Here is a 19,755-nt window from a genome sequence, read left to right on the forward strand (position 1 = left end):
CATTGCTCTTGCTATTTAGAGGACGGCAGTAAAGGAAGGAGCTCGGATTCCCAGCCGTTCACTCACTGTTAGAATAATAATAGTAGGATTTTTGTGTACTCACCGTAAAATCTCTTTCTCTGAGTCTTCATTGGGGGACACAGGACCATGGGTTATGCTGCTGTCACTAGGAGGCTGACACTAAGTAAACATAAAAAAGTTAGCTCCTCCCTAGCAGCATACACCCCGAGCCGGAGGCGGGCTCAGATCAGTTGGTGCACAAGCAGTAGGAGGAGTACCAGAATCACCATACATAAACACAAGTTGTAACTAAAACAATGCAGCCGTGCAAACAAGAGGTCTATGAACATAAGACCACTGAAAAAATAGCCGGCAAATGCAATTGAATCAACCAAAAAACCAAGCAGGGTGGGTGCTGTGTCCCCCAATGAAGACTCAGAGAAAGAGATTTTACGGTGAGTACACAAAAATCCTACTTTCTCTATCGTTTCATTGGGGGACACAGGACCATGGGACGTCCAAAAGCAGTCCCTGGGTGGGAATACCGAAAAACCCGCAGAGGAAGAAAAACAACAACCTCCCTCGGCGGGCTTGCACTATAATTGAATGCTGCCACCCTATTATAGGTGTGCAACTGCTGCCTGCAAGACCTTTCTCCCAAAAATAGCATCTGCCGATGCTTGGGTGTGAACCTGGTAGAACCTAGTAAAGGTGTGCAGGCTAGACCAGGTGGCGGCCTTGCAGACCTGGTCGGCCGACGCCTGATGCCTAATCGCCCAAGAGGCTCCCACTGCGCGGGTAGAGTGCGCCTTTACCCCCCGCGGCGGAGACTTGTCCCGAATCCGATAGGCCTCTGATATGGCGGAACGGATCCATCTGGCAATTGTGGCCTTGGATGCCGATTCACCCTTCTTGGGACCAGAAGGGAGAACAAACAGACCATCTGACTTACGGAACGGCGCGGTTCTGGAGACATAAATTCTAAGTGCACGCACTAGGTCCAGGGTGTGCAAGGACCTCTCCAAGCTGTGAGAGGGGCCAGGACAGAAGGACGGAAGGACGATTTCCTCGTTAAGATGGAACGGGGAGACCACCTTTGGGAGAAAAGCGGGATCTGGCCGGAGAACCGCTTTGTCCTGGTGAAAAATCAAAAAGGGGGAACGACAAGAGAGAGCTGCCAGCTCTGACGTCCTGCGAATAGAAGTGATGGCAACAAGAAACACCACCTTCCATGACAGGTGAGAAAGGGAAGATTCTCGCAAGGGCTCGAATGGGGAACCCTGAAGTGACCCTAGGACTAGATTAAGGTCCCACGGTTCTAGAGGCCGCCGGTACGGCGGTGCCAGGTGGGCAACTCCCTGGATGAAGGTCTTAACCTGTGAACGAGCGGCCAGTGGCTTCTGAAACAGGATTGATAACGCCGATATCTGGCCCTTTAGTGTTGCGAGCGAGAGACCCGCATCTAGGCCTGACTGCAAGAATGCCAATAGGGAAGGAAGGGAGAAGGCGAGAGGAGAAGAAATATTCTGCTCTTCACACCACCTGAAGAAAACCTTCCACGTGCGGTGGTAAATCTTTGATGAAGATGGCTTCCTGGCCCTAATCATTGTCTGAATCACTCTTTAGGAAAAACCAGCCTTAGCTAGAACCCAGGATTCAATGGCCAGGCCGTCAAATTTAGGACCTGTGAGTTCTGATGGAAGAGAGGCCCCTGCTGCAGGAGATCTGGACGGTCTGGAAGGCGCCACGGAGCGTCTGCGAGGAGCTGAGTTAGTTCCGCGAACCATGCTCGCCTGGGCCAGTCCGGAGCCACTAGGATGACCGGTATCCCTTCCGCCTTGATCTTCTTGAGGACCCTCGGAATTAGAGGGAGCGGAGGGAAGATGTACGGGAGACTGAACTGGCTCCATGACAGGGTGAGGGCGTCGACTCCTAAAGCCAAGCGGTCGCGGCACCGTGCTACAAAGTGCGGAACCTGACGGTTGAACCGGGAGGCCATTAGGTCCACGTCCGGAACTCCCCATCTGTCGCAGATCTGGTTGAAGACTTCCCGGTTGAGGGACCATTCTCCGGAGGCGAGGCCTTCCCTGCTGAGGAAGTCCGCCGCCCAATTGTCCACGCCTGGGATGTGTACCGCTGAGATCAGGGAGTGATGACACTCGGCCCAGTGCAAGATCTTCTTGACTTCTCGCATCGCCCCGACACTTCTTGTGCCGCCTTGGTGGTTGATGTACGCCACCGCCGTCGCATTGTCCGACTGGATCCTGACCGGGCAACCCTGTACGAGGTGCCGAAACTGCTGCAAGGCTAGCCGGATGGCTCTTATCTCCAAAATGTTGATCTGGAGGCAACTCTCTCTCGGTGACCATCGGCCCTGCGCTGTGTGATGTCGAAACACTGCTCCCCAGCCCTGGAGACTGGCGTCGGTGGTCACTATCTTCCAGTGGAGCGGGAGAAAAGACCTCCCTGATGCGAGGTTGCGCTGATTGAGCCACCAACGGAGGGAGTGGCGGGTCTCCGGCGAAAGATGAAACCTGCGGTCCAGAGAAAAGGGACATCTGTCCCACTTCTTCAGCAAGGCCAGCTGGAGGGGTCGGAGATGGAACTGTGCAAAGGGTACTGCTTCCATCGCCGCCACCATACGACCGAGGACTCGCATGCCGAACCTGATGGACACTTGGCGCTGACGCCGGAGAGCGCGGAGTCCTCGTTGTAGGGAGGAGATCTTCTCCTGTGTGAGGAAAACTCGCCCTTGGATGGTATCGAATACCATGCCTAAAAAGGTGATCCGACGGGCCGGGATCAGAGAGGACTTCTTCCGATTTATCAGCCACCCTAACCGTGAAAGGGTGTCGATCGTGACCTGAACCCCAAGACGACAGTCCTCGAAGGAAGAGCCCTTTATCAACATATCGTCCAAGTACGGGATGACCATGACACCCCTGGCATGCAGGACGGACATGGCAGCAGCCATGATCTTCGTAAAGACCCTGGGTGCGGATGCGAGGCCGAAGGGAAGAGCCGTGAACTGGAAGTGATCTTCCGCTATCGCAAAGCGGAGGAACTGTTGGTGAGAGGTGGCTATCGGGACGTGAAGATAGGCGTCTTGAATATCCAGCGATGCCAGGAATTCGCCTACCTCCATGGACGCGATGACGGACCGGAGTGACTCCATTCGAAACGGCCGAGGTCTCACCGACCTGTTCAGAAGCTTTAGGTCGAGGACGGGACGGACAGAGCCGTCCTTTTTGGGGACCACGAAAAGGTTGGAATAGAACCCCTTGAAACGCTCTGCGGGAGGGACTGGTACCACGACTCCGGTTCGGAGGAGGGAGTCTATGGAGTGAAAGAACGCGCGAGCCCGCGCGGTAGACTCGGGAGGGCGAGATAGGAAAAAACGTCTCGGTGGCTTTGCCTCGAATTCTATTTTGTAGCCTGATGTGATGATCTCTCTGACCCAGGCATCGGCGGTCAGGGGGATCCACACATGCTGAAAACGAGACAGACGCCCTCCCACAAGTCTGGCGCTGTTGCGCGCCGACCGCGAGTCACTTGGATGAACGACGGCGGTAACCGGAAGAGGATCTCGTGGACTGGCGGGGGCGTGAACGCCAGGCGGGATTGGTCTTGAATGACGGGGTCTTCCTGTCTCTCGGAGGAGAGCGGCTTTTCCGCGGCTGGGGATTGGAGCTGAAGCTGCGAAAGGGCCGGAAACGAGCGGTGGAGCGCCGATTCTGGAAGCGCTTGGGACGCAATTGGGGGAGAGATGTACTCTTTCCTCCCGTTGCATCGGAGATCAGCTGGTCCAGCCTATCTCCGAAGAGACGCTCCCCTAGGAAGGGCAGAGAAGTTAGTGACTTCTTAGAGGCCGCATCCGCGTTCCAGGACCGGAGCCAAAGGGCTCGACGGATGGCCACATTGTTGCTGGCGGCCTGGGTCGCGCAACTTGCAGACGCCAGGGCTGCATTGAGCAAGTACTCACCCGCGAGGGAAATCTGCGAGGCGATGGGAACCAGGTCCGGATTGGCAGGAATGGCGCGGAGACTGCAGCGTAGCGTGTCCGCCCAGGACATCAGGGCCTTCGCAACCCAAACCGAGGCGAAGGCCGGAGAGAGGGATGAGCCCGCTGCCTCGAAGGCGGAACGGGCCAACCTGTCAATAGTACGGTCCGTAGGGTCTTTGAGAGACGTACCGTTAGTGAGTGGAAGGACTGTGTGAGAAGACAGGCGGGAGATTGGGGGGTCGACCACAGGGGAACCTGCCCAATCCTTTCTAAGACCCTCAGGAAAGGGATAATGCAAATCGATGGACTTACCGCTGGTAAATACCCTGTCCGGCTGTTGCCTGTGGCTGCGCAGTAACTCAGCGAATTCTGGATGTCCGCTGAATGTGTTCTGGGCCCGCTTCACCCGCTTAAAGGAGATCTGGGTGCTCTGGGAGGAGACTGGGTCCACCTGTACCTTCAAGGTCTGGTTTACTGCTTCTATCAGGCTATTTACCATGTGCCGGATATCGGCCGCCTGCTCTGAGTCCTGCAGGGGTACCGCATCGGAATCATCCTCGGAGCAGTCAGAAGCCTCCCTGGAGGACTGACGGTCTGGACCTGGGGATGAAGGTGAAACCTGGGAAGAGTCTGAGGACGAGACCTGGCGGGTCCGTTTCTGAGCAGCAGAGGAGGACCCTGCAACGGGGCTCACCTGCTCCGGAGGCAATTGCGCCGGGTCTGCGGGAATCTGGGCGAGCGTCGGCAGCAGGCGTAGAGCTTGCGCGATGGTCCGAGAAGCCTCAGAGAGGGAATCTACGGACTGGGACAAGGACGCTAGCCAGTCGGGGGGGGGCGGGACGCAGGGCCCTGCAGCATATGGCGCTGTGGCGTCTGCGGTATCAGAAACGTCGGCCGCGGAGTTCTGCGGAGGCTGCGCGTCTGTAGAACAGACGGAGCATAGTGGGGCGTCCTGACCCTGGGAAAATTTGGAGCTGCAGGAGGAGCATGCAAAAAATAGTGCAAAGGGGGCCTGCTTGGATTGGGTGGGCTTAGCCTTAGGCATGGTGCAAACAGGTACTCTCCCTGGTGGCTGCTAGGAAGGAGACAGGAGAGGGTTAACTCGTCCCTAAACTCAGAGAATGCTACCTAGTGAGGGCTACTCCTTAGGAGCAGAGCTTACCCAGGTCCTGCGTGCTGCCCACCAGTCCAGAAGAGGAGTCCAGGAGTGAGCTGGCCAGAAAACTCAGAACGCCGGCGTGCTGCAGCCTCAGGGGACCAGAGGCAGGCTAAAATGGAGAGGGGACGCTGGAGGAGGCTGGGGGAGGAGCAGGATTCCGGCGCGAAAAAGCCAGGAGATTTACAGCCCCCACCATCAGCCAGGAGGCAGAGCAGTGGGAGGTACAGAGGGAGACGACCGGCGGCCAATAGCGCTGCAGGGGGGCGTGGCTAGGACGCAGGAGCGACTAGGCCGAGACCGGGGACTAAATTTATGGAGAGGGCCGGGGGAAAGAGCAGGGAAGTCGGTCCTACCTGCAATCGGCGGCGCCGGCTCAGCGATGGATGCGGTGCAGGCAGGGCTCCCTGCCCTGCCTGTGAACAGCGCTGCTCGTCCAGGAAGGCTCCGGGGGAGAGCGTGCTGAGGCAGGGTAGTGGACATCATGATGGGGGTAGACAGCCCCCTATCACACACGCTGCAGAGGATCCATCCCTGCTGTACTCCCCTGTACGCCCTTTGGGGTGATACCTCAGGGCGAATCAGGGGTGCCCACAAAACAACCTGCCCACACGCGCACCCCCGGGAGTGGTACCACGGGGACGGGCGGGGGAGAGGGCCCCGATGTCTCAAGCCCCTGCGACCCTAGGGAGCGGTACCCACGGGGCTGCGGAGAATGAGTGAAGCGAATACCTGCAGAGAAGAAGACGACAGGTATGAGAGTGATGAGCGGCGCCGAAATAAAAGAAAAAAGCGCAAAAAAATACATGGCTGAGGGGGGCCGAGACGGCCCACATCAGCCTCCTACGACACTAAGCTAAAAACTGATCTGAGCCCGCCTCCGGCTCGGGGTGTATGCTGCTAGGGAGGAGCTAACTTTTTTATGTTTACTTAGTGTCAGCCTCCTAGTGACAGCAGCATAACCCATGGTCCTGTGTCCCCCAATGAAACGATAGAGAAAATAAAAATATCTACAATCGGTAAGATTTCATGTCCCCGTTCATCAGCTGCTCTTCCTCCTTCCCGGGCCGCTCTTGACCATTATCTATATATCTTCCTGTTGGTAGCTGTAAAAGTTAAAGAAGTGCCATTAGCTGTCCTGACATCAGGGAGCAGTTGCAGAGTCAGCGACTGGGCCAGAGAGATGAATGGTCATCAGGAGACTTGTCTGGCCTCCGTTCCTATATGTTCAGCACTTGGAGCTCTCTCTTCACTGCTTACATTATCCTTTTTTCGCAGAAATTGTGGCTGAGAGCTGCGAGCAGGCATTTTCCTTGCACCTCTGTGGGGCAGTCACTCTACATGAATGCCCTCTCGGGTGTGGTTTGCAGATCTACTCCTCTATATGTTGATGGATCTTTTCATGCTTGCCGAGTAAAGACTGCAGAAATCTCTCTCGTGTGCACTACTGACTAAAGTTTGTGCATTGACTGCGATCATCCCACATAAGTGCACACAACGGCTCAGTTCCTATTTGTGGCTTTCTTATACGGTGGCATTACTTATACATAATCCTACACTCTGAGATTGAACCGTGGACCACAGAAGAAAATAAAGGGATACTCCACATAACATTGGTGTTTTAACTGCGCGATCAGCCCTTCCAAAGTAAAACTTGCAATTTATTTATACCAGAGGTGTCCAATCTTTTCTACACTGGAAGAAGAATAGTTGTCTTGAGGCACACATTAAATACACAAAAACTAACGAAAGTTGATGAGCCAAAATGGTACATGCACGCTGTATGTACATCACATAGGGACACTTTGACTACTGCATATAATTCAAATCATAAACTGACTTCCCTTTACATCACATAAGACACAGAAATTGCTGTATATAGATCACATAGGAAACAGACTCTGCTGTATATACATTATGTGGGAGACACTGAGACTGCTGTATATAATTCATATGATACACTAAGACAGCTGTATACATCACATAGAAGACAGAGACTGCGTATATACATCACATAGCAGACACCGACTGTTGTATATACATCACATAGCAGACACCGACTGTTGTATATACATCACATAGCAGACACCGACTGCTGTATATACATCACATAGCAGACACCGACTGCTGTATATACATCTCATAGCAGACACCGACTGCTGTATATACATCTCATAGCAGACACCGACTGCTGTATATACATCACATAGCAGACACCGACTGCTGTATATACATCACATTCAGTTAGGTCCAGAAATATTTGGACAGTGACACAATTTTCGCGAGTTGGGCTCTGCATGCCACCACATTGGATTTGAAATGAAACCTCTACAACAGAATTCAAGTGCAGATTGTAACGTTAAATTTGAAGGTTTGAACAAAAATATCTGATAGAAATTGTAGGAATTGTACACATTTCTTTACAAACACTCCACATTTTAGGAGGTCAAAAGTAATTGGACAAATAAACCAAACCCAAACAAAATATTTTTATTTTCAATATTTTGTTGCGAATCCTTTGGAGGCAATCACTGCCTTAAGTCTGGAACCCATGGACATCACCAAACGCGGGGTTTCCTCCTTCTTAATGCTTTGCCAGGCCTTTACAGCCGCAGCCTTCAGGTCTTGCTTGTTTGTGGGTCTTTCCGTCTTAAGTCTGGATTTGAGCAAGTGAAATGCATGCTCAATTGGGTTAAGATCTGGTGATTGACTTGGCCATTGCAGAATGTTCCACTTTTTTGCACTCATGAACTCCTGGGTAGCTTTGGCTGTATGCTTGGGGTCATTGTCCATCTGTACTATGAAGCGCCGTCCGATCAACTTTGCGGCATTTGGCTGAATCTGGGCTGAAAGTATATCCCGGTACACTTCAGAATTCATCTGGCTACTCTTGTCTGCTGTTATGTCATCAATAAACACAAGTGACCCAGTGCCATTGAAAGCCATGCATGCCCATGCCATCACGTTGCCTCCACCATGTTTTACAGAGGATGTGGTGTGCCTTGGATCATGTGCCGTTCCCGTTCTTCTCCAAACTTTTTTCTTCCCATCATTCTGGTACAGGTTGATCTTTGTCTCATCTGTCCATAGAATACTTTTCCAGAACTGAGCTGGCTTCATGAAGTGTTTTTCAGCAAATTTAACTCTGGCCTGTCTATTTTTGGAATTGATGAATGGTTTTCATCTAGATGTGAACCCTTTGTATTTACTTTCATGGAGTCTTCTCTTTACTGTTGACTTAGAGACAGATACACCTACTTCACTGAGAGTGTTCTGAACTTCAGTTGATGTTGTGAACGGGTTCTTCTTCACAAAAGAAAGTATGCGGCGATCATCCACCACTGTTGTCATCCGTGGACGCCCAGGCCTTTTTGAGTTCCCAAGCTCACCAGTCAATTCCTTTTTTCTCAGAATGTACTCGACTGTTGATTTTGCTACTCCAAGCATGTCTGCTATCTCTCTAATGGATTTTTTCTTTTTTTTCAGCCTCAGGATGTTTTGCTTCACCTCAATTGAGAGTTCCTTAGACCGCATGTTGTCTGGTCACAGCAACAGCTTCCAAATGCAAAACCACACACCTGTAATCAACCCCAGACCTTTTAACTACTTCATTGATTACAGGTTAACGAGGGAGACACCTTCAGAGTTAATTGCAGCCCTTAGAGTCCCTTGTCCAATTACTTTTGGTCCCTTGAAAAAGAGGAGGCTATGCATTACAGAGCTATGATTCCTAAACCCTTTCTCCGATTTGGATCTGAAAATTCTCATATTGCAGCTGGGAGTGTGCACTTTCAGCCCATATTATATATATATAATTGTATTTCTGAACATGTTTTTGTAAACAGCTAAAATAACAAAACTTGTGTCACTGTCCAAATATTTCTGGACCTAACTGTAGCAGACACCGGCTGCTGTATATACATCGCATAGCAGACACCGACTGCTGTATATACATCGCATAGCAGACACCGACTGCTGTATATACATCGCATAGCAGACACCGACTGCTGTATATACATCGCATAGCAGACACCGACTGCTGTATATACATCGCATAGCAGACACCGACTGCTGTATATACATCGCATAGCAGACACCGACTGCTGTATATACATCGCATAGCGGACACCGACTGCTGTATATACATCGCATAGCGGACACCGACTGCTGTATATACATCGCATAGCGGACACCGACTGCTGTATATACATCGCATAGCGGACACCGACTGCTGTATATACATCGCATAGCAGACACCGACTGCTGTATATACATCGCATAGCAGACACCGACTGCTGTATATACATCGCATAGCGGACACCGACTGCTGTATATACATCGCATAGCGGACACCGACTGCTGTATATACATCGCATAGCGGACACCGACTGCTGTATATACATCGCATAGCGGACACCGACTGCTGTATATACATCGCATAGCGGACACCGACTGCTGTATATACATCGCATAGCGGACACCGACTGCTGTATATACATCGCATAGCGGACACCGACTGCTGTATATACATCGCATAGCGGACACCGACTGCTGTATATACATCGCATAGCGGACACCGACTGCTGTATATACATCGCATAGCGGACACCGACTGCTGTATATACATCGCATAGCGGACACCGACTGCTGTATATACATCGCATAGCCGACTAATAGGAGACAGATAGTCCAGCCACCAAGAATGTGCTGACATAATTATTCTAGTCTTCTGTGCATGGTGGCTTTCAGTACAGGTCACTATATGCACACTCAATTGTCTCCATAAAAACTAAAGAGCCAGTTATCCAAAAAATTGGACTGGCAGCCCAGTATGCATTGGAGCATTGCAGTCCACTGGAAATCTGTCTTGGGCCACATTACGAGCAATCATGGGCCACATGTGGTCCGGGGACCTAAGGTTAGAAACCCTGGTCTGTAAAATCCAAGATTAGAAAGTCCCCTTCAAATCTAAACACTCCTTTTTTACATTCAAGATATTCATTGCTTGATGTTTTGCATGTTCTCTGAATAACCTGTTCCATCAATATTAGAACATCGAAGGTCCCACTCCCGTCATTCACTGCTGATCCAAGTTCCATACATAATACTGCACCTCTCCTATTGAAAGAGGGATGGAGTACAATTAACGGCTGCTGTATATTGGATGCAGTTTTGCCGCCTCTGGTGCTCCATAGTCACAGAAGTCCGCTCCTAAGGATAGGTCATCTAGGTGAAAGTCCTCAAAAATCCTTAAACAGCCACCGATATGCCCCTCACAGTACTTGAGAATTAATGCTGCATATACTTATCTGCGAAAAGAACCTCTGATCTTTCATGTTTAACCCTTTATTCATGTCACTCTATATAGGATGGCACACTCTTATTTCAATATGCAAATAGGTAAAGGCGACAGGGAACAACGTTTCAACCTAATCGATCTTGATCACAGTGGCGCTTTGACAAACGTGAAGTCCTACTGCTGGCACTCCTGTGCCTAAGCCTGGTGTAGAGCGGCTAATGAAATGCAAAGAGGCAAAATTAGAAAAATATAGCAATTCAATAAGGCCCAAACAGGCTTGGTGGGTTGAAAAGGTGATGATGATGAGGTGGCCTGAGGTCTTCTATTAAGATTAGAAAAAAAAGGGATTTCATTATTTTTTACCCAATATCTGGGTCACTGCTAGCCACGTGCTGAGTCCACTATTTCAGCTCATCCCATTCCGTGATATTCTCTTCAAAGCTCTGAAGAATATCGTTGTAGACTCCAACAAATCTACATTTTCAGTTGCCATACTAGTTTGCATGAATTACAGTGCCACCATTTACAAGTTTATGAAATGGTTCATTGTGTAAGAGTGGTCTCTGAATATAAAAGTGTAAGCAGAACAATAGGGGGTGTCAGGTATATTTAAGAATATATATTGTTTTTTCCCGTTTAGTCAAAATTACGTCTGGAGATGGAGACGGAAAGGCTCCGGCAGTCACACTCCAAAGAACTTGAGAATAAAGATGAAGAAGTGGAGGAGATTCGGCAGTCATGTCAGAAAAAGGTAACTCTGTCCGGCTGGGAGGGTAGATTAGAACAATCGGATTTAAATAGGGATATGAATGAGTTTCGTCATTCCATTAGGGCACATGGACTTCATAGAAGGGATCACTCTCTTAAAGGGTTATTCTCATAATCTCTCTTCTGCGCCAGTCACAGGTCAGGCCAGCAGCACAGTTGCGTCACTAGCCTGGTGTCTGCAACAAGTGGGGTAGAGGTGAGGGGTGCATTAGTAAACGTTTTGGGCTACTACACATACCATTCTATAGAAATCGGTGTAGTTATAAAGGCGAGGTCAGGGTTAGGAGCTAACGCGCTAGCTCTTGAGCTCCTGACTGGTCCCTGTTGGTGATGAGTGAGCACTACCATGTTCGGGTGCTCGGTACTTGTTATGAGCACTTGGACACTCAGATGGGCTTGACTCGTTTACCGAGTATAATTGTAAAAGTTCTCGAGTTCCCCATTGACTTCCATTATACTCAGTAAACGAGTCGAGCCCATCCGAGTGTTTGACTGCTCGTTGTAAGCACCAAGCATGGTAGTATCCTCTCATCACTAGTCCCTATAAAGAGATGATAGAAATTGCATTTTCAACTACCATTGCAAGCCACGCGGTCATTCAAAAGACTACTGAAACATATTTCTTTTCTTATTAGTTTTACCTCCTTAAGATCCAATTCTATGAGCCACACAAAGAGCAGCCACCTCTTTGGGTGACACAACCTTATATTCAATAACAGTTAAATGGGCTATCCAGATCAGAGGTGCTGCTGATTTTACGACCCCACACACCTACCCAGAGGTGTGCACGATCGGCAGGTATAGTGAATGTGTCCTCCTCTAGTGAACAGGGCCTCCAGTGCACATATGAGTGGCACCAAATCACCCCATTGACTGGATGCATTCTGGCTTCATTTTAAAGGGAACCTGTTACCACTTTGTTGCCCTATAAGCTGCGGCCACCACCACCGGGCTCTTATATACAGCATTCTAACATGCTGTATGTAAGAGCCCAGGCCGCTGTGAGAACATAAAAAACACTTTATAATACTTACCTAACGGTCGCGCGGTTGACCATATGGGCGTCTCCGTTGTCCGGTGCCGGCGCTTCGTCCTCCATCTTCTGAAGCTGTCGTGCATGATGCGTCCGACGTCCTACACACTCGCCGGCAATCGGGTCCTGCGTAGGTGCACTTTGATCAGTGCTCAGGGCAGATCAAAGTATTGTAGTGCGCCTGCGCAGGACCGCCGAGTGTGTATGACGTACAAGCGTCATGCACACAAGCTTCAGAAAGAGGACGAAGATGGCAGAAAGAGGAGGCACTGGAGAACGGAGACGCCCATCTGGCCAAGCGCGTGACCGTTGGGTAAGTATTGTAAAGTGTTTTTTATGTTGTACACAGCGGTCTGGGCTCTTGTATACAGCATGTTAGAATGCTGTATATAAGAGCCCAGTGGTGGTGGCCGCAGCTTAGAGGCCAAAAAAGTGGTGACCGGTTCCCTCTAAGAAGACGATGTCCAGATAGCACCCAGATGAGTTTATTGGATATTGATTGAATGAAACCGCAGACAAGAGTTGGATATTATCATAGTGATGTTTTCCATTTGTTATAGACGTCGTCCTTGAAGTGTTGTATGAAATTATAAAAATATTGCTGCTTTCTGTAACTTATAGCGCCCAGCTTGTCCTCAGGCTGAGTGTGGTACTGCAGCTCAGACTTATTTAGTAAAAATCTCCTGCTCATTGCTACAACCACCTGAATGTGTTGAGATTTTCAATGCCGTGTAATTGAAGACTGTTCTTTTGACATCCGGCCTCTTGCCATCTGAATAGCTGAAGCAGATGGAAGTTCAATTAGAAGAGGAGTATGAGGATAAACAGAAGGTCCTGAGAGAGAAGAGAGACCTGGAAAGCAGATTAAATTCTGTTAGCGAACAGGTATGTTTAAAAATAAAAAAGGTCAGAGCGAGCAGTCGTGCATGCTGCCTGCCTGGAGCTGGAAGCACTTTGTAGTAGGCCGGCGCTGGCTTCAGGACCATGATTCACACTGTTACATTGGCTCTAGGTCGGTCAGCGTGACTTTGAAACCGAGAAACGTCTACGGAAGGACCTGAAGAGAACAAAAGCGCTGCTGGCCGATGCACAGATCATGCTGGACCACCTAAAGAACAATGCTCCGAGCAAACGGGAGATTGCACAGCTGAGGAGCCAGGTACTGGCACCGGCACTTCATTATTAATATGTAGGGACTGTCATTTTTTTTTACAGAGTTTTTTTCGTGTTTTGTGTTTTTTAACCTTTTAAACCAGCCCTTCTCAAAATGTTCAGCACAGCTAGGGATGTAGTTTTGCAAAAGTCCTTATGATGCACCGTAATGGACTCCTTTCTGCTTATTTTAATGTTTTATTGAGTTAAGGGGACACATTTCTAAGATACATTTTTATATATAGATATATAGATATATAGATAGATAGATAGCTAGATAGATATATAATTTTTTATTTATTTTTTTTTTAAATGGTAGCCTTTCAATACTGTTCTGTACAGTGACTGCTTTGTACAGTATTATTGAGAATGTGTTGTGTAATTTGTTTTCTTGGTGCTTGTATAGCACCAACATATTCCACAGTGCTGTGCCCAGATGATCATTGTTCACATCCGGCTCAGTCATTAATGGAGCTCACGAATTTTCCCTACAGCTACACAAAGGTCAATTTAAACTCAACCAACCAGCAGGATTTTCATATATAAAGCAAATCCAGTGCTACACTGGTGCTAGGACGCTGAATGTAAGCATAGCTTTTGTTCAGAGACTGGATGTTTCATTTCAGAAATATGTGCAAGTAAAGTTCCAGCAATGCCCTGCTATTTGATGGACAGGTGCAACAGGAAGGGAATATGTGGGTCGGGTCTTGCGATCTATTCCAGCCCCTGTCTGTGTGCCTGCGCCGAAGTTAACGTGTATGAGGGTGACAGTGAGATGAAGGCCAGGCAGCAGACAGGGGTGGGAATAGATAGCAAGACTTGACCATATTCCCTTCCTGTTGCATCTGTCAATCAAATAGCAGTGCATTGCTGGAACTTTACTTGTACATATTTCTGAAATGAAACATCCAATCTTAGAACAGAAGCTATGCTGACATTCAGTGTCCTAGCCCCAGTATAGCACTGGCTTTACTTTATATATGAAAATCCTGCTGGTTGGTTCTCTTTAATAAATTGCAAGGTAACCAATCCCCCCTGCTGCCCCAGGCTTATTACCCGCTAAATCTGAGAATGAAAAGCCTCTCTATCCCCATGCACCACCAAATCTAGTAAATCTTTTCTTCAGTTGGCCTTTTGGTTTTCACTGGATGTTCCCTGACTCCAGAATAGCATTTCTGCCAGGCTACAAAACTATATGGAAGGGAGGCATTTGGCTGGGGGTCACAAAAACGCGTTGGCAGGCAGTGTGTTGTCCATGTGTGGAGCAGACGGCATATAGTCACGGCATCCTGACCGAGGTTGGCCAATGTCAGTGCACGTGAGTGATTTTTAATCACAGCATGCGCTAGTGTGGTCTGATTTCTGGATGGAAATAGTACATATCATGCAGGCCTCTGTGTGGATGAGAGCATAGCGCAACACATTGACCCAGCCATGGCTGATCCAAGACTGCTGATTTTGTGGGAACTTGGTCGTACTGTGTAATCATTTGACTTTCAGGATTCTAGGAAAGCAGCGGGATCCTTAATGACATCTGTATTAGTTGTCACTTAGATTTCTCATGAACAGATAAACTAAAAAACTTGCAGCTCTTACTGCTCTTTGAAGAAGCCCTCCAAAAGCTGTTTTGTCTCCAAACCTGTGTATATATTGTAGAGTGTGTTTATATACTCGCCTACGCCGTTCTGCTCCTCTTCTCAGTGACGTTACCGCTCTTCAGACTTTGAAATGGCCTTTACAATGTAATTCTATGGTGGAATGTCAAAACAAAGATCCCATAGACCTATACTGTAAGAGGCTCCCGGCTCACACATAAAGCATAGAGTGACCCGGAGAGTCTGAAGAGTGGTGACGTCACTGAGAAGAGGAGCAGAACGGCGCTGGACTCTGGAGAAGATGGCGGTAGAGGAGTATATTTTACACTAAACCTACAGTACATACACATATACACAGGTTTAGGAAAAAGAAAAAAGTTAATGGGGGGCTTCTTTAAATTGAATCTGTCAGCAGGTTTTTGCTCCCCATCTGAGAGCAGCATAATGTAGAGACAGACAAAAAGACTGCTGGAACACCATTGCAAATGTGAACAGGGCGCTAGCCAAAAAATACACAGTTTATATAAAGTGAAAGCTGCACACCAAATTCAGAGAAATATGAATAAGCATAACTGCTCTATGATACATAAATGAAAAATACAATTAGCCATATGAAAAATTGAAAATGTAACATTGCATGACTGCTGAGGATTATTTGAGAGAGAAAAAAAAAATTCTGCTAATGTATTGATCATTTCATTACTGCCTGATAACCCCTTCACGGTAATCTCTTATTTATCGGGCAGTAATGAATTGATCATTGCATTAGCAAAATCAAATAATCCTTAGCAGTCATGAATGTTACATTTTCAATTTTTCATATGGCTAATTGTATTTTTCATTATGTATCATAGAGCAGTTATGTTTATTCATATTTCTCTGAATTTGGTGTGCAGCTTTCATTTTATATATAATGCAGAGACCGAGACCCTGATTCCAGCGATGTGTCACTTACTGAGCGGTTTGCTGTCATTTTGATAAAATCAATGTTTTCTCTGCTGCAGATCTAGCAGTTACACAGAGTTCATGAATATGCTGGACTACCGGCAGCATTCTAAGTAGTCCGCTAATGATAATCTACTGCTGATTAAACATGTTGCCGGTAGTCCGCTAATGATAATCTACTGCTGATTAAACATGTTGCCGGTAGTCCGCTAATGCTAATCTACTGCTGATTAAACAGTGATTTTTATCAAAACTACAATAAGCAGCCCAGTAAGTGACACATCGCTGGAATAAGGATCTCTGTCCCTACATTATGCTGCTCTCAGATTAGGTGGCAAAAAACGTGGTGACCGATTCCCTTTTAAGACTTTGTGACCCTATATAATAAGTAACAGTATTATTCTCCTAGAAGAAATGTTTCACAACATTTCTGAAAACAAAAATAAAGGGAAAAAATTGAGTACTTAATAGAAACAAAATCCACCATGACTCCTGTGACAGCTTCTTGATAAAAGTGTTACAACCTCGGAGCTTTCGCCTGTGCTCGAGTGTACTCTGAAGGGGTAAAACAATTATCGGAGAGCGGTGAGAAATCCCCGAGAGGCCGTTTCATAATGTAAAGCAGATTGGTGCCCGGGTATTGCTGGCCCGGTATTTCTACTCCCTCCAAACGCTACCAGACCATAAATTCTGTGTTTTCTGCAATGTTATTTACTTGTGGGGAAATATTTTACCATCTCTGACACTCTGTGCTGTAAATCTGCCTCCAAGTATCTGCTATCATGCAAGTGTGACAGACTGTATCCACGCAGTAGCGAGATATGTGTTTCTGGAATTCCATACAAATGGAGTAAACGGCCCCATTAAAATGCTTTTGTGCATCTCCTCAAGGCTGACGCGAATATATAATGGCATTTCTTTACATATGTTTTCACCCGGCTCTATAGCTCGTTCTCTTCTTCCCTTCCCATCCATGTAGTTAAGGTCGTAAATCAAATCTCCAAGAAATATTGATAGCCCAAGTCTTTGTCGAACTGTCTTATTGAATTCTGTGTTTTAATCACAGCTGGAAGAGTCTGAATTTACTTGCGCAGCTGCAGTAAAGTCGCGAAAATCTATGGAGGTTGAAATGGAGGATCTCCATCTTCAAATCGATGACATTTCCAAAGCGAAGACAGCGGTAAGGTTTATTTCTTTGTAGAATGTTCTTTACCTGGAGCCAACGTGTCCTGCAGCGATGTACAGAGAATGCTCTGCTATTGATCCCGGTCTCCCTGGGCTTCAGAATGTAATTTCCCTATCTCCATCATGCACACATACTCTGGGGCCAGTTTCATTGGAAGCCAATTAATTTAAGCACAAAACATGGGAGGACGCCAGAGCAGCCCGAGGAAACCTCGAAGAATACAAAAACACACAATCGTGGTCAAATATGACCCTCTGACCCCAGTGCTACAGTAACTACTAGGCACGGTTCTAAAATTGTTCTCCTTTTCTTTTCCATTTTTATTTTTCTTCGTTTCTCATTAATTAACACATCCTTGTGTTCTTCCCAATGACAGTCATTTAGTAAATTGTTGGCTTTAGTTTCTTAAACAGACTCTATCAGCAGGTTTTTGCTATGAAATCAGAGGACAGCATGTTGTAGTGGTTAACAAACAAAAATCAACTATGCCTCTCTTATCACGCTGTGTGCTGTTGTTTACCTAACCTAAAGGCTTTATCAAGAAAGTTCAATGGTATCCAGCTCACATGTTCCTCCAAGTGCATGGCGTCTGTCCAAAAACAATCCAAGGAAAAAAAAACTTTGTTCCAGCACATAGGGAGTATAAACTTATTCTTATTGAAGAAATATAGTAAAAAACACACGGATGGTAGGTGAAAAAACAGCAAACTGGCCCGAGAAACACCGATTTACGCGTTTCGAGGCTGACTCCTCTTAATCATCAACACAATGGATAGGTGTCAGCCTTGAAACGCATAAGCCAGTGTTTCTGGGACCAGTTTGCTTTTTTTTTTCACCTACCATCCGTGTGTTTTTTTACTTTTTTCAATACAAAGAAGTTTATACTCCCTATGTGCTGGAACAAAGTTTTTTTTTTTTTTTTTTGTTTTTTGTTTTTTCTTTCTTCTTTACAGTTTTACCGGTAGCAGACTATTGTGAACGATCAGCTGATCACCCGGCTGCCGGGCGCTCAGCTGATCGTTCTCAAAAGCCGGCTGCCGGGCGCTCAGCTGATCGCTCTCAAAAGCCGGCTGCCGGGCGCTCAGCTGATCGCTCTCAAAAGCCGGCTGCCGGGCGCTCAGCTGATCGCTCTCAAAAGCCGGCTGCCGGGCGCTCAGCTGATCGCTCTCAAAAGCCGGCTGCCGGGCGCTCGGCTGATCGCTCTCAAAAGCCGGCTGCCGGGCGCTCAGCTGATCGCTCTCAAAAGCCGGCTGCCGGGCGCTCAGCTGATCGCTCTCAAAAGCCGGCTGCCGGGCGCTCAGCTGATCGCTCTCAAAAGCCGGCTGCCGGGCGCTCAGCTGATCGCTCTCAAAAGCCGGCTGCCGGGCGCTCAGCTGATCGTTCACAGAAGTCGGCCGCCTGGCGATCAGCTGAGCGCTCTCAAAAGCCGGCTGCTGGGCTCTCAGCTGAACGTTCGGCCACCGAGAAACAAAATAAAGTTTCTGTGATTAAAAAAAAAAAAAAAATGCGCATGCGCAGTGAAAAAATAAAGGATTCCGCCGCTCAAAAAAACGTTACATGCTGCGTTCCTTCCGCCCGGCGGAAGAAACGCAGCGTCGGCCAGCGGAAGCAACGCAGGTACTTTTGCCACAATCCGTCATCCATACAAGTCTATGGGAAACAGCGGAATCCGTTAACGGATTCTGCTGTTTTCCAAAAGGGCGGATTGCGCCAGAAGGTAATTAACGCAAGTGTGAAAGTACCCTTGGTGTGCAAAGGGCTTGTGATTATATCCAACTTTGCCATTTCCTTGACCTATTAAAGTCTTATTTTATGTTTGTATTTTCCTTCCCGCTCTTAAAAGCCATAGCTTTTTTATTTTTCATAAATAGCTGTATGAGGAATTTTTCATTGCAAGTAGTTTTGAAATTAAAAAAAAAAAGTTTGGGGGGATTTTTGTTTCATTATTTGTCATAAAAGTGACTCTGAATCCTGATTCTCCAGCTCCGTACAATCACACAGGTACAAAAATTGCAGAGACTTTTTTTTTTTTTTTTCTTTCTTTGAGTCGTTAAAGAAGATTTTGAAGGTTTGTTTTTTTTGTTTGCTACATTTTTCCATGCCCATCATATTTTTTTTTTTTTTGGCAATTTAGCTGGGTGGGCTTGTTTTTTTTTTTCTTGGTCATTTGATGGTTTTATTTATACCAATTTGTTTTTTTGATCAACTTTTTATTGTATTTTTTTTTCTTTCTTTTAGAGAGTAGTGGTGACTAAAAGTTCAAAATTCTGCCATTTTGTTTTTTACTCTTTGTTGTTTACTAACAGGTTCATCATTTTATATTTTCCTAGGCCACACTAGGATGGATACGGCAATTCCAAGTTGTTTGTTTGTTTTTTCTATTTTTAGTGGGGGGGAGGGGGAAGGAGGGTAATTCAAAGGTTTTATGTTTTTTTAAAAAATTTTAAATTTTTTTTTCTCTAATATTAAGATCCCTTGCAGGACTTGAATCTGTGATAGTCAGATCGCCTATTCTACATACTGTCATAAGTATTGTAATACATATTTAAAACCTTGGTCTCCTATGAAGCTTAGCCTGTGGCTGAGCTTTACAGGAGTACCAAGATGGAAGTGCTGGG

At 47.2% G+C, this 19,755-nt stretch overlaps 1 protein-coding gene across 1 annotated transcript in view; it reads left to right on the top strand.

Annotated features, from left to right (window-relative positions):
- MYO18A (myosin XVIIIA) overlaps nt 1-19,755 on the top strand; it is a 538,612-nt gene that overhangs the window by 433,527 nt on the left and 85,330 nt on the right. Inside the window, exons 36-39 of the mRNA XM_075333424.1 lie at nt 11,099-11,209; nt 13,040-13,144; nt 13,272-13,418; nt 17,018-17,131. Coding sequence (XP_075189539.1) covers nt 11,099-11,209; nt 13,040-13,144; nt 13,272-13,418; nt 17,018-17,131 — 477 coding nt within the window. The remainder of the gene's footprint in view (nt 1-11,098; nt 11,210-13,039; nt 13,145-13,271; nt 13,419-17,017; nt 17,132-19,755) is intronic.

The sequence above is a fragment of the Anomaloglossus baeobatrachus genome, chromosome 2 (assembly GCF_048569485.1).
Source record: "Anomaloglossus baeobatrachus isolate aAnoBae1 chromosome 2, aAnoBae1.hap1, whole genome shotgun sequence".
NCBI classification, from domain to species: Eukaryota; Metazoa; Chordata; class Amphibia; order Anura; family Aromobatidae; genus Anomaloglossus; species Anomaloglossus baeobatrachus.